The 21,179-nt window shown below is 36.0% G+C and overlaps 1 protein-coding gene across 12 annotated transcripts in view; it reads left to right on the top strand.

Moving 5' to 3' along the window:
* The window catches only part of CCDC7 (coiled-coil domain containing 7), a 268,190-nt gene that overhangs the window by 197,183 nt on the left and 49,828 nt on the right, over positions 1–21,179 (top strand). For 11 of the 12 annotated variants that reach the window (XM_061435932.1, XM_061435930.1, XM_061435937.1 and 8 more), the window contains 3 exons: positions 657–755; positions 16,541–16,657; positions 19,719–19,826. In XM_061435932.1, the coding sequence (XP_061291916.1) occupies positions 657–755; positions 16,541–16,657; positions 19,719–19,826 (324 nt within the window). The remainder of the gene's footprint in view (positions 1–656; positions 756–16,540; positions 16,658–19,718; positions 19,827–21,179) is intronic. The other variant, XM_061435940.1, reaches the window with a different exon arrangement.

Raw genomic sequence — 21,179 nt, 5'->3', positions numbered from 1 at the left:
ATACAGAGTGAAGTAAGCCAGAAAGAAAAACACCAATACAGTTTACTAACGCATATATGTGGAATTTAGAAAGATGGTAACAATAACCCTGTGTACAAGACAGCAAAAGAGACACCGATGTATAGATCAGTCTTATGGACTCTGTGGGAGAGGGAGAGGGTGGGGAGATTTGGGAGAATAGCATTGAAACATGTATAATATCATGTATGAAACAAGTTGCCAGTCGAGGTTCGATGCACAGTACTGGATGCTTGGGGCTGGTGCACTGGGATGACCCAGAGGGAGGGTTGGGGAGGGAGGAGGGAGGAGGGTTCAGGATGAGGAACACGGGTATACCTGTGGTGGATTCATTTCGATATTTGGCAAAACTAATACAATATTGTAAAGCTTAAAAATAAAATCAAATTAAAAAAAAATATATCACATTTAACCCTAAATTGTAAATACCTCATAAAACTATTCTCTCTACTTTTCACATCTCTCTACATTTCACATACTTACTCTATAATTCACTATCTCAATAATGTGGTATTTGACTTTATTGTTTCAAACTATGAGAAGAAATATTCCTGGATAATTGAAGTGTGTTTGAATTACAGAAGATTTTCAGTAAATCCAGTTCTCTACTTAATGGATTAAAAACATCTTTCTTGCAGCTCAGAAAGCAAGAGACATATCATCTGAGGATGAAGTTGGATCAAAAAGCCAGTCTCAAACTGAGAAACTTAGAGCTGGCAAAATGGAAACTCTGAATAGTAAGTCTGATAAATTTCAATATTAATTTATTTTTAATTAAAGTAAAAAGCAAAAAATCCTCTGTCTTAGGTTTGTGAATGTTTAATCATATCTTTTGTATAGATCTGTTACATCATATATTTACTGTGTTGTTCAGTTCTTCTTTAATTGAAGTTCTGTTTATTCTGTGTTACTAAGAGATGTATGTTAAATTTTCCTTCTATGATTATGGATATCTTTGTGTTTCCAGGTAGTTTTTTGCCAGATTGGTTTATATATTTGGAAATGATGTTATTAAATGTGTATGAATTTAAACTTGTATATTTACCTGGTAAACATGAGCCTTCATCTCTATAAAAGTATATCCTTTATCTCTAAGAATACATTTTTTGCCTTTATATTTATTTTATCTGATAATAGTACAGCCATATTTGCTTTCTTATGATAAGTATTTATACAGTCTTCTGTATACAGTCTTCTGTCTTCTGTAAACAGTTCAGACAGAAGTTCATGGTATATTGTATGATGTCAGTAGTTTTTGTCATAATGATCCTAAACCAAAAGAAAAGCCAAACAGTTTCTTTATTAATTGTGTACAAACAACACCTGCTGAATACTACATAACTTTTGTGGCAACATAAATTTTCATATGGTTGCTAAATTATATGATAAAACTATTAACTTTGTAAACTGCTAAACCATCCTCAAAGTGGCTGTAGTGTTTTGCTTCCCTCCCAGCTACAAATCAAGTTTCCCATTGCTCCAAATTTCTGAGATCATTTGTTGTTTTCAGCATTTGGATTTTAGCTATAGTTATGTAGTGATATCTCTTTTGGGTATTAGTTCTAAAAGGTCTTGTAGGTCTTCATAGAACTGTTCAACTTCAGCTTCTTCAGCGTTACTGGTTGAGGCATAGATTTGGATTACTGTGATATTGAATGGTTTGCCTTGGAAACGAACAGAGATCATTCTGTCGTTTTTGAGATTGCATCCAAGTACTGCATTTCAGACTCTTTTGTTGACCATGATGGCCACTCCATTTCTTCTGAGGGATTCCTGCCCGCAGTAGTAGATATAATGATCATCTGAGTTAAATTCACCCATTCCAGTCCATTTTAGTTTGCTGATTCCTAGAATGTCAACGTTCACTCTTGCAATATCATGTTTGACAACTTCCAATTTGCCTTGATTCATGGACCTAACATTCCAGGTTCCTATGCAATATTCCTCTTTACAGCATCGGACCTTGCTTCTATCACCAGTCACATACACAACTGGGTGTTGTATTTGCTTTGCACTCATCTCACATGCTAGTACAGTAATGCTCAAAATTCTCCAAGCCAGGATTCAGCAATACATGAACCAAGAACTTCCACATGTTCAAGCTGGTTTTAGAAAAGGCAGAGGAACCAGAGATCAAATTGCCAACATCTGCTGAATCATCGAAAAAGCAAGAGAGTTCCAGGAAAACATCTATTTCTGCTTTATTGACTATGCCAAAGCCTTTGACTGTGTGGATCACAAGAAACTGTGGAAAATTCTGAAAGAGATGGGAATACCAGACCACGTGACCTGCCTTTTGAGAAACCTATATGCAGATCAGGAAGCAACAGTTAGAACTGTACATGGAACAACAGACTGGTTCCAAATAGGAAAAGGAGTACGTCAAGGCTGTACATTGTCACCCTGCTTATTTAACTTATATGCAGAGTACATCATGAGAAACACTGGGCTGGAAGAAGCACAAGCTGGAATCAAGATTGCTGGGAGAAATATCGATAACCTCAGATATGCAGATGATACCACCCTTATGGCAGAAAGTGAAGAGGAACTAAAGAGCCTTTTGATGAAAGTGAAAGTAGAGAGTGAAAAAGTTGGCTTAAAGCTCAACATTCAGAAAACTAAGATCATGGCATCTGGTTCCATCACTTCATGGCAAACAGATGGGGAAAGAGTGGAAACACTGTCAGACTTAATTTTGGGGGGCTCCAAAATCACTGCAGATGGTGATCGCAGCCATGAAATTAAAAGACGCTTGCTCCTTGGAAGGAAAGTTATGACCAACCTAGATAGCATATTCAAAAGCAGAGACATTACTTTGCCAACAAAGATCTGTCTAGTCAAGGCTGTGGTTTTTCCAATGGTCATGTATGGATGTGAGAGTTGGACTGTGAAGAAGGCTGAGTGCCAAAGAATTGATGATTTTGAACTGTGGTGTTGGAGAAGACTCTTGAGAGTCCCTTGGACTGCAAGGAGATCCAACCAGTCCATTCTGAAGGAGATCAGTCCTGGGATTTCTTTGGAGGGAATGATGCTAAAGCTGAAACTCCAGTACTTTGTCCACATCATTCGAAGAGTTGACTCATTGGAAAAGACTCTGATGCTGGGAGGGATTGGGGGCAGGAGGAGAAGGGGACGACAGAGGATGAGATGGCTGGATGGCATCACCGACTCGATGGACATGAGTTTGGGTGAACTCCGGGAGTTGGTGATGGACGGGGAGGCCTGGTGTGCTGCAATTCAGGGGGTCGCAAAGAGTCAGACATGACTGAGTGACTTAACTGAACTGATGTAGTGATATCTCACTGTTCTTTTAACTGTCAGTTCCTTTATGATATATATATATATATAGAGAGAACATCTTTTCATATTCTTATTTGCCATCTAAATGACTTGCTTGATAAAATATCTGTTCACTTTTTTGCCCATGTTATAATTGTGTTCTTTTCTAATTGTGGAGTTTTAAGAGTTTTTTATGTTTTAGATAACAAATCTTTTTTCAGATATATGTTGTGGGAATATTTTTTCCCAGCCTCTGACTTGTATTATCACTCTCTTAACAGTGTCTTTCACAGAACATAAGTCATATGTATATTTTTCTTAATAAAGTCCAACTTATCAATTTTTTTTTTTTTTTGGATTGTGATTTTGGTGTTCTACCTGAAAAGTCAACACCAAACTTGAGATCCCCAAAATGTTCATCTGTGTTACCTTCTAGGACATTTATAGGTTTGTATTTTACATTTAGGTCTATGATCCATTCTGTGTTAATTCTTAGTAAGGTGTGACGTCTGTGTCTAGATTCACTTTTTTTTTTACATTTGGCTGTCCCTTTGTGTCCGTACTATTTGTTGAAAAAACAATCCTTTCTCCATTGAAAAGCTTTTGCTTTTCTTTCAGAAATTATTGACTGTATTTGTATAGGTCTATATCTCTTTGTTCTGTTATCTTGACATATTTGACTGTTCTTTCACCGATTATTTTGATTTCTATAGCTTTTAGTAAGTCTTGAAGTTGGGTGGCATCAGTCCTCTCACCTTGTTTTTCTTCAATATTGTGTCAGCTAATGTAGGTATTTTGCTTTTCCATATAAAGTTTAGAATTAGTTTATCAATATCCACAAAATAACTTGTTGGGATTTTGATTGGGATTGCACTGAATCAATTTGGAAAGAGCTGACAGTTTAACAATATTGAAACTTCCTGTCCATGAAAATGGAAAAATCTCTAAATCTTTGATGGCTCCTTTATGTATGTTAGATTTCATTACTGATGCTAATGTGAGTGGTATTGTGGTCAATTTCAAATTTCACCTGTTCACTGTTGATATACGAGAAACCAGTTGACTTGTGTATATTAATGTGTATCTGAAAACCTTGCTATAGCCAGCTTATAATTCCAGGAGTGTTGTTGCTGTTGTTATTTAACAAGAAGAGTTTTGTTTAATTTTCTCAAGTTATATACTTTTTATGTCCTTTTCTTGATTTATTACATTAGCTGGGACTTTCACTATGATAGGGCTTCCCTGATAGCTCAGTTGGTAAAGAATCCTGCGTCAGGAAGATCCCCTGGAGAAGGGATAGGCTACTCACTCCAGTATTTGGGGCTTCCCTTATGGCTCAGCTGGTAAAGAATCTGCCTGCAATACAGGAGACCTGGGTTTGATCCCTAGGTTGGGAAGATCCCCTGGAGAAGGGAAAGGCTACCCACTCCAGTATTCTGGCTTGGAGAATTCAATGGACTCTATAGTCCATGGGGTTGCAAAGAGTTGGACTCAACTGAGTGACTTTCATTTTCACTTCACTATGATGCTGGGTAGGAGTTGTGAGAAGAGACATCCTTGATTTATCCTGAGATGATAATGATAGCATTTAGTTTTCCACTGTTAAGTGTGATGTTATCTGTTGGGTTTTGGTAGATGTTATTTATCGAATTGAGGAAGTTCCCACTATTCTTGGTTTGCTTAGAGTTTTTATCATGAACAGGGTTTAGATTTTTTTAATAATTTTTTGCATCTCTGATTGATCAAATGATTTTTTTCTTTTGTCTTTTGATGTGATGAGCTACATTAATTGATTTTATATATTGAGTCAGCATTGTATACCTGGAATAAATCCTCCTTGGTCATGATATAGAATCATTTATATACATTGCTTCACATCATTGGTTATTATTTTGTGGAGGATTTTTGCATCTTATTTGTGAGAGATATTTATCTAGTTTTTGCATTGGAATCATAGAGCTTAAATCTATTGTGATCTGAAAGTATATTTCACATGACTTTTGTTCTTTTAAATTTGTTAAGGTATGGATTTTCAGCCTGTTGTATCTGTCAGTTACTGATAAGATGGTATTGAAAACAGCACATGTAATACATTTGTCAGTTTCTCCTTGCAGTTCTATTTTTGCCTCATGTATTTTGTTGCTCTGTTGTTAGGTGCATACTCATTGAGGATTCTTATGTTTTCTTAGATATTGACCCCCTTTATTATCATGTAGGGCTCTCTTTATTTCTGGTAATTTTCCTTGCTCTGAAGTCTGCCTTGTCTCAAATTAATAAAATTATAAGTTGGTTGATATGTTTTCTTTAGACGCTTTACATTTCTCTCCATTCTCTTCTTGCTAGCACAGTTTGATGAGAAGTAAAAGATATTTTTATCCTTATCCCTGTACAGATAAGATATATTTCTATTTTGTTTTTGTTTTTCCCTGAAGTCTTTTAAGATTTTCTCTTTGTCTTTGATTTTTTCTGCATTTTGAATATGATATGAATAGGTGTTGATATTTTTGCATTTATCTTTTTTGGTGTTCTCTGAATTCCTATGCTCGCTGATTTGAATGTCATTAATGTTGGAAAATTCTCTGCCATTGTTTAAATATCTCTTCTGTTGCATTGTTTCTTCTCCTTCTGGTATCCTCATTATGTGTGTGTTATGCCTTTTGTAATTGTCCAAAAGATCTCTGATATCCTGTTCCTTTTTTTCCATTTAGCTTCTCTTTTCAATTTGGAAAGTTTCTAATGTCATATCGTTAAGCTCACTGAGACTTTCCTTGACTGTGTTCCAGTCTACTAATGAACACATCAAAGACATTCTACACTTCTGTTGCAATATTTTAGATATTTAACATTTCCTTGTGATTTTTTTCTTAGAGCTTCCGTATTTCTTCTTACATTACTCTTCTGCTTTTATATATTGTCTCGTTTTCTACAAAAACTTTTAGCATATTAGTCATAATTACTTCAGATACTCCTATGATTATGCTCAAATTTCTGTCGTGTGAGTCTGGTACTCGTACTCTTCAGTTTGGGTTTTTATTTTTAAGCATGTCTTACATTTTTTTGCTGTTCAAATCCAGACATGATACACTGGGTACAAGGAACTGAAGTATATAGACCTTTAGTGTGAGGCTTCATGTTTCTCTGGCTAGGTATTGGTCTGTATTTTTTGTTTACTCTAGCTGTAGGTGTCATAAGCTAAAAGTTTCCTATATTGTCTCTTTTTTGTCTCCCCTGGTATCTTTGGGTTTCCCTCTAGATTCCTTAAATAGGGTCTGTGACTTGGTGTTCTTTTAGCTGTAATTTGCTATTATATAGGAGCCCTATTAATATGGTGGTAAGACGTCAGGGAAGGGGAAAGTTTCTGTAATCCTCTGATTAGGTTTCAGCCTGTGTCTGAATAAGCTTGTGCCTCTGGGCTCCAACCTTCAAAGTGTTTCTCATGTTTCTCCTATGTGTTTGGTAAGACAAGGAAGGCTGGAAAGGGCTGAGATCATATATCTACTCACCCCTATGTTGAATACTCCATTTTCCTAAGGTCTGTTGGTTCTCATAAACTCTGTTTTGGTTAAGCTCTAGTAAAGTAGTTTCCCTTGAAGGCAGTCTTTTGTTAAAGAGAATGGCATTTTGAAAAGCAGTTCCTTTCCCCTCCCCCTGTTGGAAGCATATGAAGGTTTTTCTCTGATCTTCATCTTGAGAACTTGCTTGGGTTTCCTAGACATAAAAATTATAATAATGTGGGAATACCAGTAAGATTCAAATTAGTTTACACTGAACTTTCAGCAATTTGTAGGTTTCCCTGTTGGCTCAGATGGTATAAAGAATCTGCATGCAATGCAGGAGACCCAGGTTTTTTCCCTGGATTGGGAAGATCCCCTGGAGAAGGGAATGGCAACCCACTCTAGTATTCTTGCCTGGAAAACCCCAGGGAGAGAAGAGCCTGGCAGGCTACAGTCCATGGGGTCACAAAGAGTCAGACACGACTGAGCAACTGACATTCTCATTCTCACTAGTACTGACTCCAACAGTGAGCTTCTACTCCTGCTCTTCAGCTGCCAATAACCTGCTTTTATGCACCTCTGTCTCCAGTTTGGGGGGCAGCATTTTGCCTTGATTTAAATAAGAAAAAGTGAAAGTCACTCAGTTGTTTCCGACCCTTTGCGACCCCATGGACTATAGCCATGTATTCTCCAGGACTGTATCCTCTGCAGTATTCTTCAGGCCAGAATACTGGAGTGGGTAGCCTTTTCCTTCTCCAGGGAATTTTCCCAACCCAAGGATCAAACCCAGGTCTCCCGCATTGCAGGTGAATTCTTTACCAGCTGAGCCACAAGGGAAGCCCAAGAATACTGGAGTGGGTAGCCTATCCCTTCTCCAGCAGGTCTTCCTGACCCAGGAATCGAACTGGGGTCTTTGGCATTGCAGACAGATTCTTTACCAACTGAGCTATCAAGGAAGCCCAAATAAGATGTTTAATTTAAAATGTTTGCTAAATTTTTTCTTATTGTAAGAATAGAAGTAATGACTCCCAAGCTCTTTACACGTATAACAAGAAGTAGACATCCTCTCATGTGTATATGCCCAGTTGTTTCCAACTCTTTGTGACCCCACAGACTGTAGCCTGCTAGGCTCCTCTGTCCATGGGATTTTCCCAGCAAGAATGCTGAAGTGGGTTGCCATTTCCTCCACCAGGAGACCTTCCTGGCCCAGGAATGGAACCGGCATTTCCTGTGTCTTTTGCATTGGCAGGCAGATTCTTTACCACTGAGCCACCTGGAAATCCCAGAAGTCCTCACTATTATTATTTTAGCATTTCAACATCCTGTATGATTTAATCCTTATTATTTATCATTTAGCAGCCTTTCATGTCCACATTTTTTTCTTTTCTGATTTATTGTACATTTGACATAAAACCTATAAATTTAAGGTGTACAACATACTAATTTGATACATTTATGTATTGTAATGTGATTGCCATTGTAGTGGTAATTAGCACCTATATCACATTACATAATTATGTTTTCATTTTATTGGTTGTAATAATTCTAGTCTGTTATCATTTGGTGATTATAGTGCAGTATTATCTATATTCATTATGCTGTGCTTCAGATCTCTATTTACTACTCAAGTTTGTACAACATCTTTTGTATTACCTCACCCCTTATCCTCTGGTTAACCACAATTTCTTACTAAAAATTTTGCTTTTTTAGATTCCACAGGTAGATGATTTGTTGTTGTTCTGTTGCTCAGTCATGTCCAACTCTTTACAACCCCATGAACTACTGCATGCCAAGCTTCCCTGTCCTTTAACATTTCCCAGAGTTTGCTCAAATTCATGTCCATGGATTTGGTGATGCATCCAACCATCTCATCCTGTCTCCTCTTCTCCTCCTGCCGTCAGTTTCCCAGCATCATGGTCTTTTCCAGTCAGTCAACTCTCTGCATAAGGTGACCAAAGTATCAGAGTTTCAGCTTCAGCATCAGTGCTTCCAATGAATAGTCAATATTGATTTCCTTTAGGATTGACTGGTTTGTTCTCCTTTCTATCCAAGGGACTCTCAAGAGTCTTCTCCAGCACTACAGTTCAAAAGCATCAATTCTTCAACAATCAGCCTTCTTTATGGTCCAACTTTCATCTCCATACGTGACTACTGGAAAAACCATAGCTTTGACTAGATGGACCTTTATTGGCAAAGTGATGTCTCTGCTTTTTGATATGCTGTCTAGGTCTGTCATAGCTTTTCTTCCAAGGAGCAAGCATCTTTTAATTTCATGGCTGCAGTCACAATCTACAATGATTTGGGAGCCCAAGAAAATAAAGTTTGTCACTGTTTCCATTGTTTTCCCATCTATCTGCCATGCAGTAATGGGACCAGATGCCATGATCTTCATTTTTTGAATGTTGAGTTTTAAGCCAGCCTTTTCACTCTCCTCTTTCACTTTCATCAAGAGACTCTTTAGTTCATCTTTGCTTTCTGCCATAAAAGTTATGTCATCTGCATATCTGAGGTTGTTGATATTTCTCCAGCTTGTACTTCTTCCAACCCAGCATTTTGAATGCTATACTCTGCATATATGTTGAATAAACAGGGTAACAATATACAGCCTTGATGAACTCCTGTCCCAATTTTGAATCAGTTCACTGTTCCTTGTCCAGTACTAACTGCTGCTTATTGACCTGCATACAGGTTTCTCAAGAGGCAGGTAAGGTGGTCTGGTATTCCCATCTCTTTAAGAATTTTCCACAGGTTTTTGTAGTCCACACAGTCAGAGGCTTTTGTGTAGTCAATTAAGAAGAAGTAGATATTTTTCTGGAATTCTCTTGCTTTTTCTTTGATCCAATGCAGGTTGATCTTTGGTTCCTCTGCCTTTTCTAAATCTAGCTTGTACATCTGGAAGTTCTCAGTTCATGTATTGTTGAACCCTAGCTTGAAGAACTTTAAGCATTACCTTCCTAGCATGTGAAATGAGTGCAATTGTGTAATAGTTTGAACATTTTTTGGCATTGCTCTTCTTCAGGGTTGAAATGAAAACTGACCTTTGCCAGTCCTGTGGCCACTGCTGAATTTTCTAAATTTCCTGGCATATTGACTGCAGCAGTTTGACAGCATCATACCGTAGTATATTTTTCTTTCTCTTTATGACTCATTTCTCTTAGAAAAACGTATTCAGGACTTACCCATGTTGTCTCAAATGGCAGGATGTCCTTCTTTCAAATGGCTGATTAATACTCCATATGTGTGTATATATATATACACATATACATACACCACATCTTCTTTATCTATTCATCCATTGATGGACTGTTAGGATATGTTCATATCTTCCTGTTGTGAATAATACTGAGAAAAAATATAGGTACATAAAGCTCCTCAAAATCCTGTATTTATTTCCTTCAAGTAGGTACTTATAAGTAGGATAGAGGGATCAGAAGTTCAATCTACTTTTAAATTTTTGAGGAAACTCCATTTCCAAAGTGGGTGGACCAGTTTACATTCCCTCTAGCAGTATACAAAGATTCCCTTGTCATTGTATTCTTGCCAGCACTTATATCTCTTGTCTTCTTGATGATAGCCATTCCAACTTGTTTGAGATGGTATCTCAATGTGCCTTTGACTTGCATCTCTCTGAGGACTAATGTTGTTGATCATATTTTCACATACTTGTTGGCCATTTGTATGCCTTTTTAAGAAAGGTATTTAGTTTTTCTGTACATTTTAAAAATTGGATTGTTTAATTTTTTGTTATTAGGCTGTATGAAATCTATATGTTTTAGATATTAACCCTTTATCTGATACATGGTTTCTGAAATTTTCTCATTTCATTGATTGCCTTTTCATTGTGTTGTTTCTTTTACTGTGCAGAAACTGTTAACTTTGAAGTAGACCCATTTGTTGAGTTTTTCTTTTGTTGTTTGTGCTTTCGGTGTTCATATATTAAAAAAAATCATTGCGAAGACCACTGTCAAGGAGTTTCTTCCCTACATTTTCCTCTAGCAGAATCAAGTCTTATGTTTATAAGTCTTTGCTCTATTTCAAGTTAATTTTGTGAGTGGCATAAATTAGGAGTCCAATTTCATTTCTTTGCATGTGTATATGCAGTTTTTTCAACATCATTTGTTGAAGAGACTATCCTTTTCCCACTGGGTGTTCTTGGCACTCTTGTTCAATAGTAATTGACCAAGCATTTAATTTGCTTGGACATTTAATTTGAGGATCTTTACTTTCTTTCATTGGTCTATGTGTCTCTTTTTGTGCCAGTGCCATAACATGTTTATTGTTATAGCTTTGGAGTATAGTTTGAAATCAAGAAATGTGTTATCACTCACTTTGTTCTTTTACAGGACTGCCTTCGTTTTCTGATTTCTTTTGTGATTCCATATAAATTTTAGGATTTTTTTTTCTAATTCTGTGGAGAATTTGATGTGTTTATAGGATTGTGTTGAATCCATAGATGACTTTGGATAGTATGAACATTTCAAAAAGATTTTTCTTTTAGTACATATACATGGGGTATCTTCCCATTTCTTTATGTCTTCCATTTCTTTCCATAGAGCCTTGTAGTTTTCATTGTACAGATCTTTCATCTCCTTGGTTAAATTTATATCCAGAATTTTATTTTTTTAATTTATTTTTGGCTGTACTGTGTGGCATGCAGCATCTTAGTTCCCTGACCAGTGTTTGAACCCGCACCCCCTGCAATGGAAGCATGGAGTCTTAACCATTGGACTGCCAGTTGCTATTCCCAGTATTTTATTGTTTTTTATGCTACTGTGAATGGTATAGTTTTAGTTTTTTTCAGGTATTTTATCATTAACATGTAGAAATGCAACAGATTACCATATGTTAATTTTGTATCCTGCAACTTTACTGAAATCATTGATTAGTTCCAGCAATTTCATGGTTGAGTCCTTGAGGTTTTCTATATATAAAATGGTATCATCTGCAAATCACAAGAATTTTCTTCTTCCTTCCCAAGCCTGTTTGTTGAGGATTTTTATTGTGAAAGAGTATTGAATTTTGTCAAATGTTTTTCTGCATCTATTGAGATGATAATATAATTTTATCCCTCATTCTGTCAGTATGGTGTGAAAGATTGATTTACTTGCAAATGTTAAACCAAACCATCCTTGCATCTCTTGTATAAATCCTAGGTCATGGTATATGATCCTTTTAATGTGCTGCAAAATTTGGTTTGCTAATATTTTGTTGAGGATTGTTGTATCTATTTTCATTAAGGAAATGTCAATATCTTTAGTTTTTGTTTCTTGTAGCTTTTTTGTCTCAGTTTGGAATCAGGATGATGTTGGCATCATGAAGATTTTAGAAGTGTTTCCTTAACCAGAATTGAAAGAGACATGTGTACCCCAATGTTGATAACAGTACTGTTTATAAGAGCCAGGACATGGAAGCAACCTAGACGTCCATCAGCAGACGAATGGATAAGAAAGCTATGGTACATATACACAATGGAATATTACTCAGCCATTAAAAAGAATACATTTGAATCAGTTCTAATGAGGTGGATGAAACTGGAGCATATTATACAGAGTGAAGTAAGCCAGAAAGAAAAACACCAATACAGTATCAGTTCAGTTCAGTTCAGTCACTCGGCTGTGTCCAACTCTTTGCGACCCCATGAATCGCAGCACACCAGGCCTCCCTGTCCATCACCAACTCCTGGAGTTCACTCAGACTCACGTCCATTGAGTCAGTGATGCCATCCAGCCATCTCATCCTCTGTCGTCCCCTTCTCCTCTTGCCCCCAATCCCTCCCAGCATCAGAGTCTTTTCCAATGAGTCAGCTCTTCACATGAGGTGGCCAAAGTACTGGAGTTTCAGCTTTAGCATCATTCCTTCCAAAGAAATCCCAGGGCTGATCTCCTTCAGAATGGTTGGATTTCCTTGCAGTCCAAGGGACTCTCAAGAGTCTTCTCCAACACCACAGTTCAAAAGCATCAATTCTTTGGTGCTCAGCCTTCTTCACAGTCCAACTCTCACATCCATACATGACCACTGGAAAAACCATAGCCTTGACTAGATGGACCTTTGTTGGCAAAGTAATGTCTCTGCTTTTGAATATGCTATCTAGGTTGGTCATAACTTTCCTTCCAAGGAGTAAGCGTCTTTTAATTTCATGGCTGCAGTCACCATTGGCAGTAATTTTGGAGCCCAAAGAAATAAAGTCTGACACTGTTTCCACTCTTTCCCCATCTATTTCCCATGAAGTGATGGGACCGGATGCCATGATCTTCGTTTTCTGAATGTTGAGCTTTAAGCCAACTTTTTCACCCTCTACTTTCACTTTCATCAAGAGGCTTTTAGTTCCTCTTCTCTTTCTGCCATAAGGGTGGTGTCATCTGCATATCTGAGGTTATTGATATTTCTCCCAGCAATCTTGATTCCAGCTTGTGCTTCTTCCAGCCCAGCATTTCTCATGATGTACTCTGCATATAAGTTAAATAAGCAGGGTGACAATATACAGCCTTGACGTACTCCTTTTCCTATTTGGAACCAGTCTGTTGTTCCATGTCCAGTTCTAACTGTTGCTTCCTGACCTACATACAAATTTCTCAAGAGGCAGATCAGGTGGTCTGGTATTCCCATCTCTTTCAGAATTTTCTACAGTTTATTGTGATCCACACAATCAAAGGCTTTGGCATAGTCAATAAAGCAGAAATAGATGCTTTTCTGGAACTCTCTTGCTTTTTCCATGATCCAGCAGATGTTGGCAATTTGATCTCTGGTTCCTCTACCAATGCATATATATAGAATTTAGAAAGATGGTAACGATAACCCTATATGCGAGACAGCAAAAGAGACACAGATGTATAGAACAGTCTTTTGGACTCTGTGGGAGAGGGCGAGGGTGGGATGATTAGGGAGAATGGCATTGAAACATATATATTACCATATGTGAAATGAATCGCCAGTTCAGGTTTGATGCATGAGACAGGGTGCTCGGGGCTGGTGCACCAGGATGACCCAGAGGGATGGGATCGGGAGGGAGATGGGAGGGGAGTTCAGGATGGGGAACACGTGTACACCCGTGGCAGATTCATGTCAATGTATGGCAAAACCACTACAATATTGTAAAGTAATTAGCCTCCAATTAAAATAAATAAATATATATTTTTTTTAAAAAAGAAGTGCTTCATTTTGTATTTTGGGGGAGAGTTTAAGAATAGTTCCTGTTAATTCTTCTTTAAATGTTTGGTAAAATTCATCAATGAAGTCATCTGGTCCTGGGCTTTTGTTGTTGTTGTTGGTAGGTTTTTGACTACTGCCCAGTCTCCTTTGTTACTGGTCTGTTCAGTCTTTCTGTTTCCTCATGATTCAGTATTGGTAGGCTGTATATTTCTAGGAATTTATTCCTTTGCTCCTAGTTGTTCAATATGTTGGTGTATACTTGTTCATAATGGTGCCTTATAGCATATTTATTTCTGTGGTGTTAGTTGTAATGTTTTCTCTTCCACTTCTCATTTTCTTTGCGTCTTTATTTCTTAGACAGTCTAGCTAAAACTTTGTCAATTTCTGTGTGTCTTTTCAAAAATCACCTCTTAGTTTTATCATATTTTTCTTACTGTTTTTATGTTCCCTATTTCATTTATTTCTGCTCTCATCTTTATTATTTCCTACTTGTGATAACATTGACATTAATTTGTTATTATTCTTTTAGTTCCTTTGGGTGTAATTTATGGTCTTTGAGATATTTCTTCTCTTTTAATCTAGATGTGTATTACTGTAAACTACCCTCTTGGATACTGTTTTTGTACATCCTACATGTTTATGTATATTGTGTTTCCATTTTTGTTCTCTGGAGATATTTTCTAATTTCCCTTTTGATTTCTTCTTTGATCCAGTGGTTGTTCAAGATTGTGTTGTTTAATTTCCATGTGTCTGTGAATTTTTCATTTTTCTTCCATTATTTATTCATATTTTTTTCCCACTGTGGTTAGAAAAAATACTTGAAATGATTTTAATTTTAAACACATTAAGATTTGTTTTGTGACCTGGAATGTGATCTGTCCTGAAGAAGAATGCTTATGAAGAATGTGTATTTTACTGCTCTTGAGTGGAATGCTCTGTAGATGTCTCAAGTCCATTTGAATTCAAATAATTCAAGCCCTCTCTTTACTGATTTTACTTATCTTTACTGAGTCTTTGTTACATATTTTTTGTCTGAATGATCTATCCATTATTGTAAATGGAATATTAACGTCTCCTTCTATTCTTGATTTGCCATCTATTTCTCCCTTCAGATCTGTCAGTGTTTGGTTTATATATTCAAGTGAGCCATTATTGGATGCATATATGTATTTGTAAGTGTTATATCCTGTTGAATTGATTCTTTCATCAAAATGATGAAATGACCTTCATCATTGTAATGACCTTCTTTGTGTCTTGGGGCAGCTTTCTATTAGTCTTTTTTGTCTAATATAGCCACCTCTGATCTCTCTTGATTACCATTTTCTTGAAATATCTTTTTCTATCCTTTCACTTTCAGCCTGTGTGTGTCCTTATATCTAAAGTTGATCTTTTATTAATAGCATGTAATTGCATATTGTTAGCATGTAATTACATCTTATTTTTTCATTCATTCTCCAATCTTTTTGAGTGTAATTTATTTATATTTAAAGTAGTTCTTGATTGTTAATGACTTTGTATTGCCATTTTATTGTTTTTGTCGCTTTTGTAGTTCTAAGTTTTCTGCTTAGAAATCCATTGTAGTCTTACTGAAGTTCTTTTGTGTGAAATAAGTTACTTTTGCTGCTTTTAAAATTCTTTCTTTGTCTTTGACCTTTGATAATTTAAGTGTATGTCTCAGTGTAGATCTCTTTGAATTAAATCTATTTGGACTTCTTTGGGATCCATAAGTTTGTATGTCCACTTCCTTCCTCAGTTTTGGGAATTTTACAGCCATTATTTCTTTCTGTCCTTTTCTTATTCTCTTCTTCTTCTGGAATAACTATCTGGCATATATTTGCTTGATGGCATCCCATATGTTCCGTAGACTTTTTTTTACTTTTTTTCATTCTTCTTTTCTTTTTGTTGTTCTACTTGGTAATTTCAAATTATCCGTCTTTGAGATCACTGATTATTTTTCCTCTGCTTGATCATGTGTGCTACTAAAAAGCTCTCTGTTAAATTCTTCAGTCATTGTGTTCTTCAGCTCCAAAATTTCTGTTTGGTTCTTTTATGTTTTCTGTCTCTTGTTGACCTTCTCTGTTTGTATATGTATTGTTTTCCTGATTTTATTTAGTTGTCTATTTGTGTTCTCTTGTAGCTCACTGAGGTTAAGATTACAATTTTGATTTTTTGCCATATAAAACCTTTTATGACAAATCTGTATGTTTAATCATGTAAGAAATATTGCTGATCCATATATTTATCATACTAACTTTATCAGAACTAGGTAATTGTTAAAATGATAATGATTCACATTCTGATTTTGTTTATAAATGGGGATTGTTAAAAAATGGGGATATCTTTTGGTGCTTCAACATAAATCAGGGTATTAGCTGTTGGACTGACACAGAAATATATTCTATATTAAGTTAAGACAATAAAGAAATTGAAATCTATTCAATGAACTTCTAACATTTATTGAGTAATCATTTTTCTCTTCTTATTGATATAAGAATATTTTCCTAAACTCCAGACATTATAATCTCCTTGGAATTAAGCCATAATGTATAGGTTTCAATAGTGTTTCTGTATTTAATTGAAAGTTTTATTCATATTGGTAGATCAAGATGTGGATGAACTCTCAGATGAGAAATTTGCACTTGACGATCTAGTAAGAACTAAAGGATACAAGGATAACACTCAACTAAGTGGAGTTTACCACCCTCAGATATTGAGAAGTATGAATTACATTCATATACATATTTTAAAAGTCATCATAAAATACTTGACAGTTTAAAATTACATTTTAATGTGCACCAATTTTATGTTAGTTGAACTTTTTCCTTAGAGTGGATATTTTAAAACTTAATTTACCAGAAATTGAAGTTCTACAGAACTAGTAAATGCTGTAATGCTATTAGCACCCCTCATTTCTTGGAGTCTTTAATATTCTAATTATTATACTTTATTTCTTAAATTTGTTGAGCAAGAAACTCTGTCTTTCTCTTTCTTTGGAATAGTGTTTCATAGAGAACAAGTTTAGGAGACATTTTTCTAGGAAACTTATGGAATTGTTGCAGTTATTTCATTTTTAACAATGTGACGTTTACCCAGCATTTACATTTCAGTTCTTATCAAGTATCATTATCTGCTAAAACATATTTGTTGTTATCCAGTAGAGCTATTCTTAATATTGTTACGTAGTTTCAAGAAGGGAAAAGAAATGTTTGTTTTTTATCTATTGGACACTACTCTTGATATTTTATATTTTCTACTACAACTCTTTAGTAGTGTATTTTTTGTGTATATTTTAAGTAAATTTATCTATTTTTTATGTTTGCTTCAAAAATGGATTTCTAGAAAAATGGACATTATTAGAAAGATTGTTGTTCAGTCAGCAAGTTGTGTCCAACCATATGCGACCCCATGAACTGCAGCATACCAGGCTCCTCTGTCCTTCACTATCTCCCTGAGTTTGTTCAAACTCATGTCCATTAGAAAGACTGGAAATTTTTTATTTGGATTTTTGACTTAGTATAACAGAAAATTTGATTTATATTTGTTCTTCTTAAGAATCAAATAAAATCTAGGTCCACAATTTATTTGATGGAAGTTGTTGGTTCATGTATTCCTGAAGCCTAGCCTGAAGGATTTTGAGCATAACCTTACTACCATCTGAAATGAGGGCAATTGTACAGTAGTTTGAACATTTCTTCGCATTGCCCTTCTTTGGGATTGGAATGAAGGCTGACCTTTTCCAGTCCTGTGGCGACTGCTGAGTTTTCCAAAAATTCCTGGCATATTGAGTGCAACACTTTATCAGCATCATCTTTTAGGATTTTCAATAGCTCAGCACTATTACCTCATAATAATGCTTCCTAAGGCCCACTTCACACTCCAAGATATCTGGCTCTAATTGAGTGACCACACCTTCATGGTTATCAAGGTCATTAAGACCTTTTTTTGTAAAGTTCTTCTGTGTATTCTTGCCACCTCTTCTTAATCTCTTCTACTTTTGTTAGAAGAATTTCTAACAATTTCATCTCTAAGAATTTTCCACAGTTTCACTTTTATTTACTTTTGTTAGATCCTTACTGTTTCAGTCCTTTATGATTTCCATCCTTGCATGAAATGTTCCCTTTATATGTTCAGCTTTCTTGAGATCTCTAGTCTTTGCCATTTTGTTGTTTTCCTTCTATTTCTCTGCATTGTTCAGTTAAAAAGACCTTCTTATCCCTCCTTATTCTCTGTAATTCTCATTCAGTTGGATATATCTTTCCCTTTCTCCCTTGCCTTTCACTTCTCTTCTTTCCTCAGCTATTTGTATATCCTCTTAAGACAACCATTTTCCCTTCTTGCATTTCTTTTTCTTTGGGATGGTTTTAGTCATTTGTACAGGATTGTTTCTTGTACCATGTCACAATTCTCCATCCATAGTTGTTCTGTCTCTCTGTCTATCAGATCTAATCCCTTGAATCTATTTGACACTTCCACTGTATAGTCATAAGGGATTTGATTTAGGTCATACCTGAATAGCCTAGTGGTTTTCCCTACTTTCTTCAATTTAAGCCTGAATTTTGCAATGAGCTGATAATCTGAGCCTTAGTCAGCTCCTGGTCTTGTTTTTGCTGACTGTATAGAGCTTCTCCATATTTGGCTGCAAAGAATATAATCAATCTGATTTGGGTATTGACCATTTAGTGATGTCCATAAATAGAGTCATCTCTTGTGTTGTTGAAAAGGAATGTTTGGTATAATCAGTGTGTTCTCTTGGCAAAATTCTGTTAGCCTTTGCCCTGCTTCATTTTGTACTCCAAGGCCAAACTTGCCCTTTATTCCAGGTATCTCTTGACTTCCTTCTTTTGCATTTCAATCCCCTCTGATGAAAAGGACGTCTTGTTTTGGTATTAGCTGTAGAAGGTCTTGTAGGTCTTGAACCAGTCAACTTCAGCTTCTTCAGCATTGGTGGTTGGGACATAATCTTGGATTACTGTGATGTTGAATATCTTCCTTTGGAAACGAACTGAGATCATTCTGTCATTTTTGACTTTGCACCCAAGTACTGCATTTAAGATTTTCTTGTTAACGATGAGGACTAACTACTCTTTTTCTTCTAAGGGATTCTTGCCCACAGTAGTAGATATATTGGTCATCTGAATTAAATTCTCCCATTCCTTTCCATTTTAGCTCACTAAATCAAACAACATCTTTGATTCCTAAGATGTTGATCTTCACTCCTGCCATCTCCAGCTTGACCAGGTCCAATTTACTTTGATTCACAGACCTAACATTCCAGATTGCTATGCATTATTGCCCTTTACAGCACTGGACTTTACTTTTACCACCAAACATATCCACAACTGGGCATCATTTCCACTTTGGCCCAGACACTTCATTCTTTCTGGAACTATTAGTAATTGCCTTCTGTCCTTCCTTAGTATCATATTGGACACCTTCCAACCTGGGAGACTCATCTTCTAGTGTCATATGTTTTTGCCTTTTCATATTGTTCATGGGTTTCTTGCAGCAGGAATACAAGTGTGGTTTGCCATTCCCTCCTCCAGTAGACCACACATTTTGTCAGCAGAACTCTTCACTGTGACCTGTCCGTCTTGAGTAGCCCTGCATAGCCTAGCCCATAGCTTCACTGAGTTATGTGAGCCTCTTTGCCACAAGGGTGTGAGCCATGAAGAGGAAGTGTAAGGTGACACCTCTCTAATTAACTTTATGTAGTATAATTTTACCCTCACAAAATATTAGTTATGTATCTACTAATCTGGCAATCTATTATTCTTACAGTTAAAAGGGAAACAACCACAGAACATCCAGATATAGCAGAGAATCTTCCAGAAATGAATCCATCAATTGATGACTTAATATTTCAATTAGATTTAAACAAAGTAATTGGTAAGTAGAGATTTATAATGTTTAGGTGCAATAGAGAACACGTTCTAAGAGTTAAAGCATTTCCACTGTATTATACAGTTATTAAAATAAGAAATTCAAACATAAGGTAACCTTTCTCAGTTTAATAAACAGTCAGCCCTCTGTATCCATGGGTTTCACATCTACAGATTCAGCTGACCACAGATCAGAAATATTCAGAAGAAAATTTTTCAGAAAGTTCCAAAAAACAATGGTTTATGCACTGGCAATGGTTTAGATAGCATTTACAACTATTTATATAGCATTTTCATTGTATTAGGTATTATAAGTAATCTAGAGATGATTTAAAATATATAGGAGAGTGTTCGTAGGTTACAGGAAAATATTGCACCATTTTATTCAAGAGACTTGAGCATCTTCAGGATTTGGTATCCACAGGGGATTCTGAGAACCCTCCCCTGTGGATACTGAGGGAAAGCTGTAATAATTTTATTCTTTTATTAAACAGTCTATATATCAATTAATATGTATCTTTAAAAGAATTTGTCATCTGCTTATTACTTCACCAAACATTAATTAAGTAATGCTTAAGAGTTTACCTGCTCATGAAAAAAAAAAAAAAGGTTTTTCCCTACATTGTGAATTTTCATGATATAAACTAGATGCTATATGATCAGTTCTTTAGAAAACACAGTTTTTGTTACTTATATCATCTGTTGTGATAACAAGACAATGAAAAAAATAGAACTATCACTAGATAGGCAATATGTCTACTTTGTGACCTTTATATCACAAAGTCGGCAAATGTCTAATAGTTAAAAAACCTAGCTAGGAAAGTCCCTGGTGACCTAGTGGTTAGGATTCTGGACTTTAACTGTCACAGGCCAGGTTCAGTCCCTGGTCAGAGAACTGAGATCCCACAAGTTGTGTGGCACAGCCAAAAACAAAACCTATGCTAAAGCTCGTGTGGCCAAGTGACTAAGTACTTAACTAATTTCCAATAAGATAATTTTAAGTGTAACATTGGCAGCTTCTGAACAACCATTTTAAGGCAGATGTCAGCAAAATGACAGACTAGGAGGCCCCAAGCTTTTAATCCCTGACAGAAACAATGAAAAAGGGTGAGGAAGGGGAAAGGCAAAAAACCATTAGAACTAACTTTGTCAGAACTTTGGGAAACAATAAAATATTTACAGTAACAAGAGGATTCTCCCTTTAAGAAAAAGTCATCTTCAAAATGGTCAGAAAATTTTGTAGAAATATGAAGGAGTGCCCAGCACAAACCCAACCCCAAAGAATAGGAGAGCTTCTAGGGTTAACAAGATTACCATTAGACCTGCTCTATAGAAAATGCTAAGGGGAATCCTTGAGGTT

The sequence above is a fragment of the Bos javanicus genome, chromosome 13, assembly GCF_032452875.1.
Source record: "Bos javanicus breed banteng chromosome 13, ARS-OSU_banteng_1.0, whole genome shotgun sequence".
NCBI classification, from domain to species: Eukaryota; Metazoa; Chordata; class Mammalia; order Artiodactyla; family Bovidae; genus Bos; species Bos javanicus.
This window is presented reverse-complemented; position numbering and strand designations above follow the sequence as displayed.